The following is a 17,197-nucleotide window of genomic DNA, read 5'->3' as shown; positions in this document are numbered from 1 at the left end:
CCTTGGAGACAAAAGAAGGGGCGACAAAAAGCTCTGAGCAGTATTTAGGAGAACTGTAGATAAATTCCCCCTTACCTTAATGACGTCTTCATCGGCAGACTTGCATTCCACAGACTCAGACACATCGACCACAGAACCGTCCTCCTGGACCCCCACGACTTTGACAGGAACCGAAACAGGCTTTCCGGTGAGAATGGCGGTGTTCACAACCTCGGTGTCCTGAACAGGAGAGGAGAGGGCTCAGGTCAGCAAGCGCGCACCACGGGGGCGAGGGGGACAGGGGTGTCCACCAAGCTCCCGACGCCTTCATTCTCCTTCTGCAATGTAGACAGTTGTCCCAAGGGATGAAGCTACGAAGCACACACAAAATGGAAGGTTCCAAACAGCTGGACGGGGTTCCACCCCAGACTGAGATAATCACACCTGACGGTTGGTGGGAATGTCTTCTCAGTCCCAGGCGCAGGGTCATCCTCCCCTCCCTGACCTCCACCCCCTCTGCCCTACTCCACCCCCGCCACCCTCCGCCCCACAGACTCACACACAGCACACAAGTTCCTTTCAGTACTTTTCAAATCTTGGCTCAAGGATCATTTGGGAAGCGACTACCTATTTTCTGGGCCTATTAACATAGTGAACATAGACTTCATTGTGATTTTAAATTAGGAAAGACAACAGCAGAAGCAACAGAAGAGAACGAGTCAAACATTACAAACCTCCGCACACCCAAGCTGACCATCAACACCCCCCCTCCCCGACACCTCCAGAACCCCCAGAGATCTCCCTCCAAACCCAGGTATTTTTAAATGCTGACATGTGCGTTTCTCACTTCCTCAGTTGACTGATCTCCTCAGAGTTCTATAGGTTCTAATATATGTTCATAATTTATCTCAGTCTGTCAAATATTTGCCACCCCCACTGCCAACTTCCCTACTCAAGCCATCTTCCCTCAACTGGACAACTGCAATGCCCTCCCCAACTGGTTTCCCTGTGTCCATTCTCTTTACAACAAAGATTCTCTTTTTTATTCAATATAATGCAGATTATTTCTTTCCTAGATTATAACTCTTTGAAAAGTGTCCTGCTATTCTTCTTTTATTTTTTTTTTATTTTTTTTTTTTTTTGAGACAGAGTCTGGAGTGCAGTGGCGCGATCTCGGCTCACTGCAAGCTCCGCCTCCCGGGTTCACGCCATTCTCCTGCCTCAGCCTCCCGAGTAGCTGGGACCACAGGCGCCGCCACCACGCCCGGTTAGTTTGTTTTTTTTTTTGTAGAGACGGGTTTCACCGTGTTAGCCAGGATGGTCTGGGTCTCCTGTCCTCGTGATCCGCCCGCCTCAGCCTCCCAAAGTGCTGGGATTACAGGCATGAGCCACCGCGCCCGGCCCTGCTATTCTTAAGATAAAATCCAAGCTCATGCACATAGAATGATCTGACCTTGGCACCTTTTACCCTCTCTCCTGCTCCTGTCTTTCTGTTCCTCACCACAGTTGAGCCCATTAACATCCCATCAACAGCATCTACCACAGGGTACTTCCCCTGTGCCTGGGTTCTCTGATCTGGAAAACGGGGATAATAAAAACAGCTCCTGTATGGGGACCTTATGAAAACTTGATAAATCAGTCAATGTACAAAGCTTAGAACAGAACTGGTACATAATGGGCAACAAGCACACAATAAATCCAGCTGTTACAGTAAGTTCTCTACAGTATTTGCTCCATGAGTGAACTGAAGAACCACTGAGTAGATTCACAAGGGGACTGTGGCAGAGATGCCACTTCACACTTGCCTGAAGAGAAAGGGAGTCAACCAGAGAAGATGGTAGACACCTGGGCAACACAGCCCAGCAATGAGAGTTCACCAAACATTCCACAATTGGCTTCACTAGAATGAACCAACCAGATAACTATTTCAGTGTCTCCCAGACTGTATCAATGAGATCATTATTTCAGTACTGCTTTCACACTTGGAGTCCTTAACCTTAGCTCAGGCACGAAGTGGGTTCTGCAGTCAGCCCCACACTCTCTATTCCAAACTTGATTGTGAAGGCTTAATAGAGTAAGAGATGGAGACAACCTTTAATAATAATAATAATAATTGCTAAAACTTAGCTATTGTGTATGAAACGGGTAATGTTCTATGTGTTTTATATGTCATTAATTCCTCATTCAGTTTTCTCAACTCTCCCAAGGTAGTCATGGATATTATTCCCATTTTATAGATGATTTATTTTTCATTGATATTAAACCTGCAAATAATAGCTAGTTGTTAACAGAAAACATCAACTTTGTAATGAATATTTAAAAACAATAACATCCCAATCTAAGAAATGTAAAAATTAAGTTTGTTTGTTTTTTACATGTGTCCCCTCTTCTGGATGAAATTTTAAAGAGAGAAATCCAAAAGAACAGAACGACACTCCATGTTCCTGAGCACTCCCCTCTGCCTGGGGAGCTTAATCCTGTGCACACTTACATAAATTTATATTAAAGCACATAGGATGGGAAGTACTGTGGAAGTTGAGATGAGAACTCACCTAGGTGGGGTAATGACATGGAAGTGGGAGTAATCTCATGAATACAAGGAACAGAGATTGTATCTTAACTGCTAAGTTTGACTCAATCATGCAGCTGAAAAAAAAAATCAATGCAGGTATTTTTTGTGTGTGGTGCATTGATTTTGTCTAACGAGCATCCCCTCCTTCCTTCCTCTTTAGTGACAATGTTTCTTTTTTTTTTCTCTCTGTATCACCCAGCTCCTGCCATTTGTGAATGTGGCCTGGGTGGTGCTGACCCCAGAACACCCAGTCAGACTTCACAGAAGAGCACGTGACCAAAATACAGTCAATCTAGGTATTGCAGCCCTTTGCCCACAAAGACAGATTCAAGTGAAGCCCAAACAAAGAAAATCAGACAGGAGTTGGAGCTGCAAATATTCCTGGGAAAGATTTCTAGGTTTCTGAATCCAACTACACCTGAAGTCTGTTATCTTTGGAAATTTAGATATACAAAAATTAACTGTTTTACCGAAGTTAGTTTGAGTTGGGTTTTTTGTCAGTTGCAACAAAAATTCTTAACACATGAGGACAGGTAACAAGCAACACACTAGGGAAAGATAAAAGGCTAGACATCAATCTCTGCCTTGTAGAAGCTCATAGCCTTCAAGGAAGACATTACAATATATTTCCCAAACTGAGTTTTAAGAAAGGTAAAATTAATTTTTATAATAAATTACAACTGACACAAACTTATGATTCTATTACACATAACTTTGCAACCATGTTTCCTCCTTCAGCTTTTTCACAGGTAGCTGAGATTTTTGTACCTTTTTTATCCTGTGTCCATCAACGGCCTCTCAAAAATCCCGAAGGCAATTCCTACCTACTTAGCACAATGAGAAAGCAATTTACCATGGTAAATATTACATTGAAATCGTCCCCTGATCCCAGAGATGCTAAAAATCCCTAACCTATCAAAAAACCAAGTATTTTATTCTGCTCTTATTTGTGTGAGTTCTAGGTTTCATGCCTTGAAACATATTTATAGTCCTTTATGACAATGTGATTCCATTAATGTTGCATGTTAGGGTGATGTCAGTGAAAATGGTAGCGTCAAAACATCAGAAAATTCCCTTCTACATAAAAGCAATGAGGAAACTGTCAAACAGTGTCAAGATCAACTTTCGTATAACTCTGGAAATAAACCAAAGATTGACAGGCAACCAGAGATCATTTATTCAAGAAAAAATGGCTGATTCTTGGTAAAAACAGAACTTTGTGGCATTTTAACCTGACCTGCTTAAATCTCACACTTTCTAGTGCTGTAGTATCTTTGAAAAATAACAGCCTATACTGACAGTAAAAACCAGCAGTCTAGAAGCCACTGGAGTGGGCAGGTCAGGACTGGAGATCTTTCAAAACCTCATTCCCAAATAATTGTCATTTATTGACTTGTCTAATGGTTCCCTGAAAAAAACCCACTTGCAAGGCTGTCGTTATTTGGCTCCACTCTCAGTTCACCCAGCGTGGAAAGCTCTTCCCTAGAGATACTTTCCAGGCAACTGTTTGACTTTTCGCTGCCTGAGGCAGTGTATAACAGTTTAATAAAAAAGCTTCAAAGGAAAAGATAAAGAATGAGACGTCCACAGGGTCATTGAAAGGCTACGGCATATTCCTGGGAATCTATAAGATCATAATCATACTTAGGGCTGTGTGCATGCCTAGAGCTGTGCTCATACACAGGAAAGATCAGAGAATAGACCTAAGCTCTCACCTCTGGTTGATTTTGAGGCTCTGTGAAAGCAGGAAGTGAAAGCTAAGGCAGGTGTCAGGTATTTAAAGAAAACTCTGCCTCATCATTGGCTGACCACGAAGCTAACCAAGCAGAGACTTTACAGACTTTACAGAATTAGTTTGCAAAAGTCACTAAGCAATCAACAACTACTACAACAAACAATCACAAAAACAAACTTGGGGAGGGAAAGAGAATCTGATTCCAAGAGTTGCTGCATTACATTATTTCAAAATGTCCAGCTTTGAACAAAAACTTATGAGATATGCAAAAAAGCAAGAAAATATGGCCCATACACAGGAGAAAAAGCAATCAAAGCAAATTTTCCCTGAGAAAGCTAAGGTATTGGACCTACTAGACAAAGATGACAATTATTTTAAATTAAACATTTTGAATATATTCAAAGAAAGAAAGAAAATAACATCTAAAGTACAAAAAGAAAGTATGAGAGGCCAGGTGCGGTGGCTCACATCTGTAATCCTAGCATTTTTGGAGGCTGAGGCAGCCAGATCATGAGGTCAGGAATTTGAGACCAGCCTGGCTAACATGGTGTAACCCCATCGTTACTAAAAATATAAAAAAATAGCCAGGTATGGTACAACCACACCTGTAATCCCAGCAACTTGGGAAGCTGAAGCAGGAGAATTGCTTGAATGCAGGAGGCAGAGATTGCAGTGAGCTGAGATCATGCTACTGCACTCCAGCCTGGGCCACAGAGCAAGACTCCATCTCAAAGAAAAAAAAAGACAATAGTGATAGATATAAATCATTTTCTTAAATAACCAATTAGAAGTTCTAAAGTTGAAAAGTATAATAACTGAAATGAAAAATTAACGCATGGGGCTCAACAGCAGATTTGAGCAGATAGCAAAAAGAATCAGTGAACATAAAGATAGGTTAATTAAAATTAAAATGTGAGGAGTATAAAGAAAATAGAATGAACAAAAATAGTACAAATACAGCATCGGAGATTTCTGTGATGCCATCAAGCATACCAGCATAAGCACAATTGCAATCCCAGAAGAAAAGGAGGCAGAGAAAAAGGAAGAAATAATATTTGAGTAATTAATGGCAAAGGTGACCCAGATTTTATTTAAAATATTAATCTGCACATTCAAGAGTTCAGCAAACTCAAAATAGAATAAACTCACCAAGATCCACACCTAGATACATCATAATCAAACTGTCAAATACCAAAATACTGTATAATATTGAAAACAGCAAGACAAATACCTCATGATATACAAGCAATCTTCAAAAGACTAAGAACTGTTGTATTACCAGAAACTGGAGGCAAAAAGGCAGAAGGATGACAACATTCAATGTGGTGAAAGAAAAGACTGTCAACCGAGAATTTTATATCCAGAAAACCTGTCTTTCAAAATAAAATGAGGAAATTGTCACAAAACAAGAGAAACAGACAGTGAGAGAGTTCTTCACTAATAGACTCATCTTACAAGAAACACCAAAAGAAGACCTCTAGGCTCAAATGAAGGAACACCAGACAGTAATTCAATTACACATGAAGGTATAGAGAGCACCAGTAAACGTAACTACATTGAGAAATATAAAGGACAGTACAAACATATTTTTGTTTGTGACATTACATTTCTTCTATCTTATTTAAAGAAGAACTGCATAAAGGAGTAATTATAGATGTTTGTTCATGGACACACAACTTGCAGAAAGATGCAACTTGTATGACAAAAACAGAGACAAAGATGAATGTTGTATAAAATGAGTCAATCAACAAGAAAATATAACAATTATAAAACAGATGCACCTAACAAAGCCCCAAAATACATGAGGCCAAAACTGACACAGTTGAAGAAAGAGATAAAATTCAACAATAAGAGTTGGAGACTTCAATATTCCACTTTCAGTAATTAACAGAACAACTAGTCATAAGATCAACAATGAAAAGGAAGACTTTAAGAATACTATAAAGAAACAAGACCTAACAGACATCTATAGAACACAGTAGCCAGCAACAGTAACACATTGTTACTGCATTTACATGGAGCATTCTGTAGGACATATCACAGGTCAGGCCATTAAACAAATCTCAACAAATTTGAAAGGACTGAAATTATAGAAAGTAAATTATCTGATATCAATAGAATGAAATTAGAAAAGGATAGGGTGAAAATTAAAAATATCTGTAAACATTCGGAAATTAAACAATCCTCTTTTAACAACCAATGTTTCAAAAAAGAAATCACAAGAGAAATCAGAAAATACTATCAAATGAGTAAAAATGAAAGCACAACATGCCAAAACTTATGAGATGCATTAAAATTAGTATTGAGAGGGAAATTTATAGCTGTAAATGCCTATATGGGAAAATTAAAATATCTCAAATTAATAACCTAGCTTTCTACCTTAGAGAACTAGAGAAAAAAGAGCAAACCCAGAACGAGCACAAGGAAGACAATAATAATAGAGCAGAAAAAATGATAAGTATAGTTTAATAATAATATAAATATCATATTGTTATTTATATTAAATATTGGTATTTACTATTAAATAATGTTGTGTTAAATAATATTAGATATTACATTTCATATTTATGTATTAATACAAAATAATAAATTACATATAGAGAAAATCAGTGCAATGAAACCAAAAGTAAGTTATTTGGAAAAATTTTAAAGCTGATAAAACTTTAGCCAGACTGATGAGTGAAGCAGTAGGGAGATTCAGATTTCTAAAATAAGGAATTAAACAGGAGCTCAGTATTACAGGAAAAAAAAAATTACAGAGGAATACTAGAGCATATGCCAAAAACCAGATGACCTAGATGAAAAGAGAAAATTCATAAAAAGACAAAAACTACCAAAACTGGCTCAAGAGGAAATTGGAATTTCAATATCTATAACTGATAAAGAGACTGAATAATTAAAAAATAAACTTTCCACAAAGAAAAGCTCAGGACCAGATGGTTTAATTAATAAAGTCTAACAAAAGCTTAAAGAAAGAGTAATATTAATTTTTAGAAATTCTTCACAAAATTAGAAGATGAAACAGTTCCCAGCTAATTCTATGAGACCAGTATTACCCTAATTAAAAAAAAAAAAAAAAAAAGCAAAGACATCACAGGAAAAGAAAACTACAGGCCAATATCCCTAAAGAATATAGATGCCAACCCCACACCCCTGCCACACACACATGCAAAATACTAGCAAACAAATGCATGCAACATTTTTTTAAAGGACTAAACACCATAATGAGTGGGAATTATCCCAGGGATGCAGGGTTGGTTCAACGTATGAAAATTAATCAATGTAATATACTTTAATTATAGAACAGAGGACCAAAATGCATGTCTTGATGGTCTCAAGACATGTGAAAAAAAAAGCATTTGACAAAATCCAACACCTTTCAACAATAAAGTTACTCAATAAATTAGGAATTGATGGGAACTTCCTCAACATGATAAAGGCCATCTATGGAAAACATACAGCTAACATCACAATGGTAAAAGACTGTAAGCTTGCTCAAGATCAGGAAGAAGACAAAGATGACTCTCACCACTTCTATCCAGTGTTGTACTGGAGGTTCTAGCCAAGGCAATTGGTGGTGAGAGGGGGGGAATTAATTAAAAGGAATCCAAATTGAAAGGAAGAAGTAAAACTATCTCTGTTTGCAGATGACATGATCCCATACCTAGAAAATTCTAGAAATTCACAAGCAAACCATTAAAGCTAATAAAGGAGTTAAGCAAATTTCAGGATACAAGATGAAAATCTAAAACTCAATTTTATTTGTAATGAACGATATATAAATGAAATTAAGAAACTAATTCTCTTTATAATAGCATTGAAATTAATACATTACATGGAAATAAGTTTAATGAAAGTAGTTGGTTAAGCTTAAATATCTCACAAAGTATTGTTGAAAAAGTTTTAAAAATACCTAAATAAATAAATAAAATGTATCCTATGTTCATAGATTGGAAAACTTAATATTGTTAAGATGTCAACACTCCCCAAAGAAATATACAGATTCAATGTAATTGCTATCAAAACTCCAGCTGCCTTTTTTCCAGAAATACACAAGCTAGTGTTAAAATTCATATGGAGATGAAGAGGCAGAATAGCCAAAGCAATCTTGATAAATAACAGTTGGAAGGCTCACACTTCCTGATTAGAATTGACTTTCCAGAAATAAACTCACATTTTCAGCAGATTGATTTTCAACAAAGATGTCAAGATAATTCAGTGGTGAAAGAATAGTTCTTTCAACAAATGATGCTGGGATAACTGGATATCCACATAAAAAAGAACAAAGTTGGATCCATACCTCACACCACATTCAAAATTTAGTTCAAAATATATCAAAGACATAAATTTAAGGGCTCAAACTATTAAACTCTTTAAAGAAAACTTAGGTATAAATCTTCATGACTTCAGACTCAGCAAATATTGCTTAGATATGACACCAAAAGCACAACCAACAAAGAAAATAAATTGTACTTTATCGAAGTTAAAAACCTTTGTGCTTCAAGAGATACCACCAAGAAAGTAAAAGGACAATCCACAAATGGGAAAAAATATTTGCAAATAATTTATTTGATAAGGGTCTAGTGTTTGGAATATATACAGAACTATTATACCACACAAAATAGACAAATATCCAGATTAAAAATGAGGGAACAAGATTTGAATAGACAGTTTCCAAAAGAAGACATATTAATACAAATTGGCCAATAAACACATGAAAAGATGCTCAACATCATTAAGAAAATGTAAACCAAAAACAGATACCACTTCACACTGACTAGGACAGCTTTAAATAAAAAGACATAAAATAACAAGTGTTGACTGGCAAGAATGTATGGAAATTGGAACTCTCATACATTGTCTGTGGGGTGTAAAATCGTGTGACTGCTGTAGAAAAGTTTGGTGCTTCCTCAAAAGGTTAAACAGAGAATTACCATATGACCTAGCAATTATACTCCTGGGGGTGTGTGTGTGTTTGTGTATGTGTGTGTGTGTATATATATATATATATATGACTGCTAATAGGTTTGGGATTTCACTGGAGGAGTGATGGAAATATTCTAGAATTAGTGTTGATGGTTGCAAACCCTTGTGGATATATTGAAAGCCACTGCATAGTGAAGACAAACAAACAAAAGATTCCGTGTTATTCTGAATAGTGAGGTAATGCCGTACGTCCTGGCATTTCATGTGTTGGGAACATCAGTACAGATGTCAGTAGAAAGGCTCATACCACTCCTCAATGCCAGTGATGATTCAGTGTTTTGTGAAAGATGGACAGTGGGCAACACAACAACTTTGCCAATGAGAAAACATTTGGCAGACTATAAAATCCAAGAAGTAGATATAATACAGGGCATCTTCAACACCATTTTTGACCAGCTGAAGTTTTACCAGGGTGAGTAACAGCCTCGTACTCTATGGCCATGAGAAGGATTCACACATCAGGCAGCAAGCAGCCCTAAGTGTTGACAGTCTCTCCTTTCCTCTTCTTGTTTCTCAAATGGTCATGATTCCTTACATGACAATCAGTCTGTTAGCTTCTAATCTGCAGAGTCAACTGAATCTTAGGGATATCTTAGATCTAGAAGGAACTGAAGAACACATTGCCTTAAAGTGCCTTGTTTTATGAAGAAAAGAGAGCAGCAACTCCTTCCACGTTGGGAATCTGAAACCCCATTGGACGAGGTGAACCACCCACGGGAAATACAAAGGCAAAAGAGAACATCACAATCTAGTACCACGTTTGAGAGAAAAGAATAATAATAGCTCTCATATAAGAGAGCATCTGCTTTGTGCTAGGGATTAATTAATGAGGTTGCTTCTATTATTCCTTTCGCTTTACAGAGAAGAATGTAGGAAATAAGGAATCTCTGACTGATAAAGAAACTGACTGCTCAGTAACTCCACCTATGGGTATCTTTATTGAGAGAAATGCCCAAACAAGGTCATCGGTGCATGAAGGATACTCATCAAAGCATTGTTTCTAATAGGAAAAGGTAGACACTATCTAAATATCCATTAGTTGGGAAATGGCCCCATGAACTGGGTACAGGTCCACAGTATAAAATATTATGTAACAGATAAAATGATTAATTGGACCCTATGTTGTTTAAAAATAAGCCAGAGTACTTCAGCTTTCTTAGCTATAAAAAGAAATTCCAAAGACTTTATAAGGATGGCATTAAATAAATAAAATTTCCTCACAAGCTCTCTTTTTGAGCACACAGTCTGATTGTATTTTACTGTCCATTTGAATTTGCCAATGAAACATAGGTGGAATTATGTGCTCATTTGAATCAGAAGCTCTGAGAGCACGAGACTTCACACTCTCCCTTTCCATGCCATGGTGATGGTGGCTGCTCCGCCATCCTGGCTCCCAAAGTGACCCAGAGCAAAATTCTCCAACTGATCTGTGTCAGACAGGCAGTGTGAGCACAAATAAACCTCTGTTGCTTTAAGCTATTAAAATTTAGGAGTGGCAAGTAACTTTCGGCACATTATTTTGACTATGTACTCTCAGGCTAAAGATAAAAATAACTGTAAACACATATTGAATTCTAGTTAGGTTTGTTTTCCACAGCAGTATGGGTTAGCAATTCTAAAACTGCTTTAGTATTCTAGGATTGAGCAAACAATATGTGTTGGGTAATGACAGCCAGGATTCTCACTGCTAGAAAATTGAGTTTAAAAATGGAAAGGAGAAGGAGTTAGAGTGAACTCTGCAATCATGAACTGGGATGGGAAGAGTACCAGCACAAAATCACAGGGGTGGGGACATACATGTGTCTACCTATGTATAATGTGGGTGTATATATATGTACACATGTATATAGTTTTTTCCTAGTTCTGTTCACTGAGAGGGCTTAGCTATAATAACACCCCTTTAGCTATCAGCGCACCTAGTACCCAGAATGGAGCTCTAAAAACCAATCTCCAATAAAAGAAAACAGAGCTCCTTAGAGAAATGGCTGATTTAAGTGTCAAGACAAAGAAGGTACAAGAACATGAGCCTAAAATATCCTGTGGAGGCAGAAAGTAACAAAGTGCTCAAAAAAAAAAAGTCAAAAGGACACAAGAGGCAGAGCGAAGGGGCACCCACTTCCAGTCTGGGACAATTTTAGCATCACAGTAAATAATCACAGCAGTCAACTATAATCTGTAGAATAAAATGAGCTTCTGAGTCCATATTGTTATAAACAAACAGTGGAGAAAGGAGGATTGATCCTTAGAGTAGAATTCCAGCTAACAAATATAAAAAGGAATGATGAAACTACAATACCACCACCTGGCAATCACTATTTATTACTGTAATTGTTTCAGGCAAGAATCATTAATGGGCTCTGCTGCTGATTGAAAGGACGATAAGAAACAAGACACTTGCATTGTACCAAAGTATCTCTGTGAAAGAAACATTAATTTCAAAGGGAAAAAAACACAGTAACTTTATGGTGTCTAAACCTAGCATATACCACCTATCTTGGTCCATTTTGTGCTGCTATAACAGAATGCCACAGACTGGGTAATTTATAAAGAACAAATTTTTTTTCTCACATTCATAGAGGCTGGGAAGTCTGAGATCAAGGCACCAGCAACTGGTGAGGGCTGCCCTCTGCTTCGAAAATGGCACCTTGAATGGTGTAGCCTCTGGAAAGGATTGCAGAAGGCAGAGGGCAAAAAGGAATGAACTCCTTGGTCAATCCCTTTTATAACAGCATTAATTCATTTATGAAGGCAGAGCCCTAATGACATAAACACCTCCCAAAAGGCTTCAGCTCCCAACGCTGTTGCAGTCAGGATTAAGTTTCCAACACATGGATTTTGGGAGACACACACAGACCGTAGCACTCCCTTTTCCATGTGATCAAAGACAGCATCACTAGTAATGGGATAAATATGCATTGTGTGTCCTGAAAAGGAGATAGCATCAATTCTGGACTGGTTTCAAAAGAAAAACATGTAAACTGAATCTAATAATAAGGAAATATAAGACAAACCCCAATATGGCACATTCTGTCCATTTCAAATATGTCACAGCCTAAAAGACAAAGACTAGGAAACTGTTCCAGATTAAAGGACACAACAAATGCAATGTGTGGTCCTGAATTGAATCCTCAAACAAAAAAAAAGTATTTTTCTTTTGCTATAATGCATATTAGTGCAATAATAGATAAGATTTGAATATGGTCTGGGAATCAGATAGTATTTTGCATTGACATTAATTTCCTGATATTGACATTTCACTCTACTTATGTAAGAGTTTTGAGGAAATTTACACAAACATATTTACAGAAAAAGGATCATCATGTGTATAACTTACTCTCAAGCAGTTCGTTAAAATAGCAACAATGTGTCTTTGTGTTGAAAGAGAGAATATTCACATTTTGGGGATTTTGGTGAAGGTATTTGGGAAACACATTTGTTCACACTCAAAGATATAACCAAGAGAGCAGACAACAGAGATGAATCAATAAATAAATGCATAAAGATGCAGGATGTGGTAAGTGCCTAACAAACAGAATTAGTGACAACTAATTTTTCTTAAACACTTAGATAAGTTCCAGGCAGTGTGCCAAGTTATTTACATGCATTATCTGTTAATAATAATGCATATTTATAACAATAAACTACAACAGATATCAACATCTGATAACCAACAAAGTACCCAACAACAGTGCCTGGTACATTGTAAGTGCTTGATAAACACTAACTGATCTTATTAACATCTTATTTAATCCTCAAGCATCCCTATTGAAGCATTACTATTTTTATCCTCATTTTACAAATGAGGGAACTGAAGCTGAAAGGTTCCATGATTTGGCCAGAATCACTCGCTGCTAAGCTGCAGAGCCAGGATGGGAGCAAAAACATGTGACACCAGAGCCCCCAATCCTGGCTGCTGCACTGGGTCTCCTCTCAGCTCCTCACTTGGAAAATAAACCTAACAATCCCATTTCTTTTCCCAACTCAAAAGAAAGCTTTCAGCCTAAAAGATAGCTTTACACAGATTTTTTAATTTGAAACTTTTACAAATATGTTTTATAGATACAAAACTTAGTTTTTAGTAGAAACAGCTAGGTAGCCACAAAGGCCCAAGTCACAACCATGTGTGACTTCCAGTGTGTTCCACTCCAGATGCTCTTCCAGCCTGTGAGGTTCTGGCCCACAACCCCAAGGCTTGGCCACCTACACTCTTTGATCCCTGGCACAGAAATGTCAGCCTCTGAGTAGTAATCTAATTCTGACCACATTGGGCCCTCGGACACCTTGACTTCTGATTTTTAAAACTGCAAGGCAGATGTAAATTTCACTCAGAGATAAGCAAGGATGTTGGCTCCAATTTAAATACTGATTTTTCAATCCCACTGTTGTGTATTACATAACGCTGAAATCAGCCAGCTCCCCCAACTTCATGGCTATTTTTAGACTCAGATCATTTATTATCCACAAGACAGTAAGTGATTTCAAAATTCAGCTCTTTCTGAGTCTCTAAATAACACAAATAAAATTATTTCAATAGGATAGCACTCAGAGAGAGAGTCAATAAAGTGTGGCTCTGTTAAGGACTGACCTGTGTCTCCCAGGTGGTAACTATAGCTGGAAGAAGCAAAGGCTGTTGGGAATGAGCTTTCCTAGTGCCCAGGTAAGTTCATTAACCAGTAACTAAGAACAGTGAGGTGGTAAGTGCCGCTTAACTCACACAATTAGGGGTCACTCACAGGGAAGACGGGTCATCCAGTGGATCTTAAAAGCAAGTTTACCTCACAGGGAAGGAGGAACAACAGTTCCTCCACTGCTGAAACAACAGACTACAAATACGTGAGGCCCTACAGCTCTCGGTACATATGGAGGTTCTACAAGGAGTGGAAACTCAACCAGTTAAAGCCACGAGACCGCAAACTTCATGGGGACAAGGACTAGGTTTCTTTCTTCCCACTGACTCGCATACTGCCCGGGGTGGAGTAGGATCTCAAACGTGGCTGAATGCAGGTAAAACCATCCAATAGTGACCTACGGAGCATCTACTGGAAACCTTCCTTCCCTTCTCCGCCAACACTATTATAATGGTGGCAAGGCTCCATGTCGCTGCTTTATGCAAAATGGCCTCCCCATTCAAGTCACTGTGGATTGGTCCAGAAATGAGTAATGAACCCTGCTGAACCAATGAGCCCTTTCTGTAAAGAATTTGGAATGAAAATTAAGAGATTCCAGCCTCTGATGCCTCTCCAGAAAATAAGGAATATAAACTAAGAAGCAGTTGTTGGCCATTTTCTGCCAGGAAAGTGGCAAGCAGAAGAGGGGAGGGGGTGGGGTTGGTCAAGCTTCCTAAGGAGACCCCATGCTGGTTCCAGTTCATTCCTTGTGCCCCGCTCCTTGCCTGTCCTTGAATTCCAGGATGTGTCCTCATCATTAATTTCCTTTATGCTGTCATTAGCCCTAGTTGGTTTCTGTTACCACTAGAAGAGTCTTAACTGAGAGCTCTAAAAATATCAATGCCCCCTGCATCCCAAGTCCCATAGGGAAGGTAGGTGGGAAACTGATAAAAGTAGCCCATGGTAACAAGGACATCCTCAGCTGCACAAACGTTTCACTTTATCAGCTGCAGTTGGACACCAGATCTTGAGCCCATCCCTCAAGAAACCTGCACCTATGTGCTAAGAGGGCATCCTAGGCCACTGTGATGGGCACTGAACTAAGAGTCAAAAGACCTGGATGCTGCCACCAACTTCCTAGGTGATCCTGGGCCAGCAATAGTCTTTTCTGTAAGGTGGGGCAATAATATCCAGCCTACCAGCTTCCTGGGGATAGGAAGATGCTTTGGGGAAGCAATGGTGATACTGCTGAGTGACTGGGGGAAATGCCAGCTTGGGAACCCCCCGTAGAGCTTGGGCATAACACAAATGCCCACAAAGGCCAAGCAGGCAGTGGACATGAGCAGAGCAGCCCAGATAGACACTGAGACCGAAATAGCAATGCCCAGAACAGCTACTGTCATTACCCCACTTTACAGAAGAGGAAACCGAGGCTCTTGAGGTCATCCACCAAGTTAGTTGCTGAGTTGGGACTCGCCCAACTCCAAAACATGTGCTCTTGACCACTGCCCCAGAGAACTGGGTGGGAATCACACTGCAAAAGGATACAATTGCTGTGGTCATCGAGGTCAGAGGTAAAGTGATTGTTTTTACTCTGTTGGTACCAGAGTAGAATAGTACCATGTCATAGTAAATTTTGCATTTAGCAAGAAACCCACATAATGGGCAAATAATTAATCAAAGTGAATGTGGTCACTCAAATCATGACCAGCTACACACCCGCTTCTTTAGGATATGCAGCAAATGGAAGCTATTGCGACCTACCAAGTGAGTGGTAAAGCTCTGACATTAGTATTCGATGTTTAAATAAGAACCATCAAAAGGGCCAAAGGGGGGAAAAAAGTGTGAGACACTTGAGGAAATTCTATCCATAGTTCAGTCTCTGTATCTGATAGAATATAAGAAGGAGGCAAAGTGAGGCCGTGATGATCTGTTAGCACTCAGCACCCCAGTCTCCATCTGACAAGGCTGATAAGGGCTGACCTTGAGAGCAGGGGTCTATCAGGCATTGCATGGGGGAAAACCTCTGGCTCTGGGTCAAAGGCGAGGGGCTGAAGATTCATGGACAGACCCCTCCTCCCAGTGAGAGGATGAAAAGGAAGAAGAAGTGCTGGAGGGGATGGGTACCCCATTTGCCCTGATGTGATTATTATGCATTGCATGCCTGTATCAAAACATCTCATGTACCCCACAAATATATATATGCCTATTATGTGCTCACAAAAATTAAAAGTAAAATCTTTTTTCAAAAAAAGGAAGATGGAGAATGAGACAGAGAGCTAGATACACAGACAAAGGCAGAGAGCCCACAGCCTATATGCAACACAGAAAAACAGACCGAGACAGAAGACAAGACACACCTTTAAACAAAGCCAGACAGAGAGCGAGAATGAGCTGAGTTAGAAAGATGGTGTGCTGGGGCTTAGAGACACAGGAAGCCAGAGTCATGGAGACAATGAGAGGGTCAGGGAGAGAGACAGACGCACGCAAGGTAAGACCCTGGGCTGCCTCTGAGGTGTCCTTCCTCCCTTTGCCTCTACCAACCCAGGTGGGCCCTGTTCATTCATACGTCCCAGCTCCAGCTCTGAGTAATAATTACATGTGTATTCTCTAATTCCTTCCACCACCTATTATACTAGCACTCCTTCAATTAGAACTGTAACCTATTAAAAACACTTCTTTGTTGCCTGGGGGGAAAAAAAGTCTTCTTATCCAGCTTGAGCTACATTAAAATTTCACACAGCTTCTGGCTGTCACAGGTCTGGCAAGCAAATGGTACCTATTCAGTTAAAACTTAACCCTGAGTGGATGGCATTATAGAGAGAAATGGTCGAGGAAGCACTTAGCACTATCAAAACCCAAGCCCGAACTCATAACTTTATTTAAATATGAATAAGCCTTCCTCTATCATTCCTGTGAGCTGACTGGAGACTTGGTGACTGCAGTGAGCAGGAAGAGCCTTGACTGGAGGCTCCGCTGGTCTCCAGTCCTTTGGTTAGGCTCCATGGACCGATGGATGAAGTGGGGAGGGAAAGAGATGGGTGGGACAGGAGTCAGAGCAAGAAGAAGATGAGGAAGGAGAAAGGAAGGGAGACAGGAAAAGGGAGAGAGGGGACACAGCATAGGGTCCTAAAGAGAGAGAAAGAGAGAGAGAGATATAGACAGAGATATTAGACAGCTCTATAGACAGAGAATGACAGCAAGAGAGAGAGATAGAGAAAGACAGGTGGGGTGAGACAAATTGAGAAAAGGGCAGAGGGCCATGGACAAATGGAGGGAGACAAACAATGAGAACTAGCAAGTCAGCCAAGTGAAAGC

At 39.3% G+C, this 17,197-nt stretch overlaps 1 protein-coding gene across 1 annotated transcript in view; it reads right to left on the bottom strand.

The window, feature by feature from the left end:
- The window catches only part of TMEM132B (transmembrane protein 132B), a 341,477-nt gene that overhangs the window by 68,120 nt on the left and 256,160 nt on the right, over positions 1-17,197 (bottom strand). The window contains exon 5 of the mRNA XM_011988883.1: positions 76-219. Within this exon, the coding sequence (XP_011844273.1) occupies positions 76-219 (144 nt within the window). The remainder of the gene's footprint in view (positions 1-75; positions 220-17,197) is intronic.

The sequence above is a fragment of the Mandrillus leucophaeus genome, unplaced genomic scaffold, assembly GCF_000951045.1.
Source record: "Mandrillus leucophaeus isolate KB7577 unplaced genomic scaffold, Mleu.le_1.0 Scaffold34, whole genome shotgun sequence".
NCBI classification, from domain to species: domain Eukaryota; kingdom Metazoa; phylum Chordata; class Mammalia; order Primates; family Cercopithecidae; genus Mandrillus; species Mandrillus leucophaeus.
The sequence above is the reverse complement of the archived record's forward strand: the minus strand, read 5'-3'. Positions and strand labels throughout refer to the sequence as shown.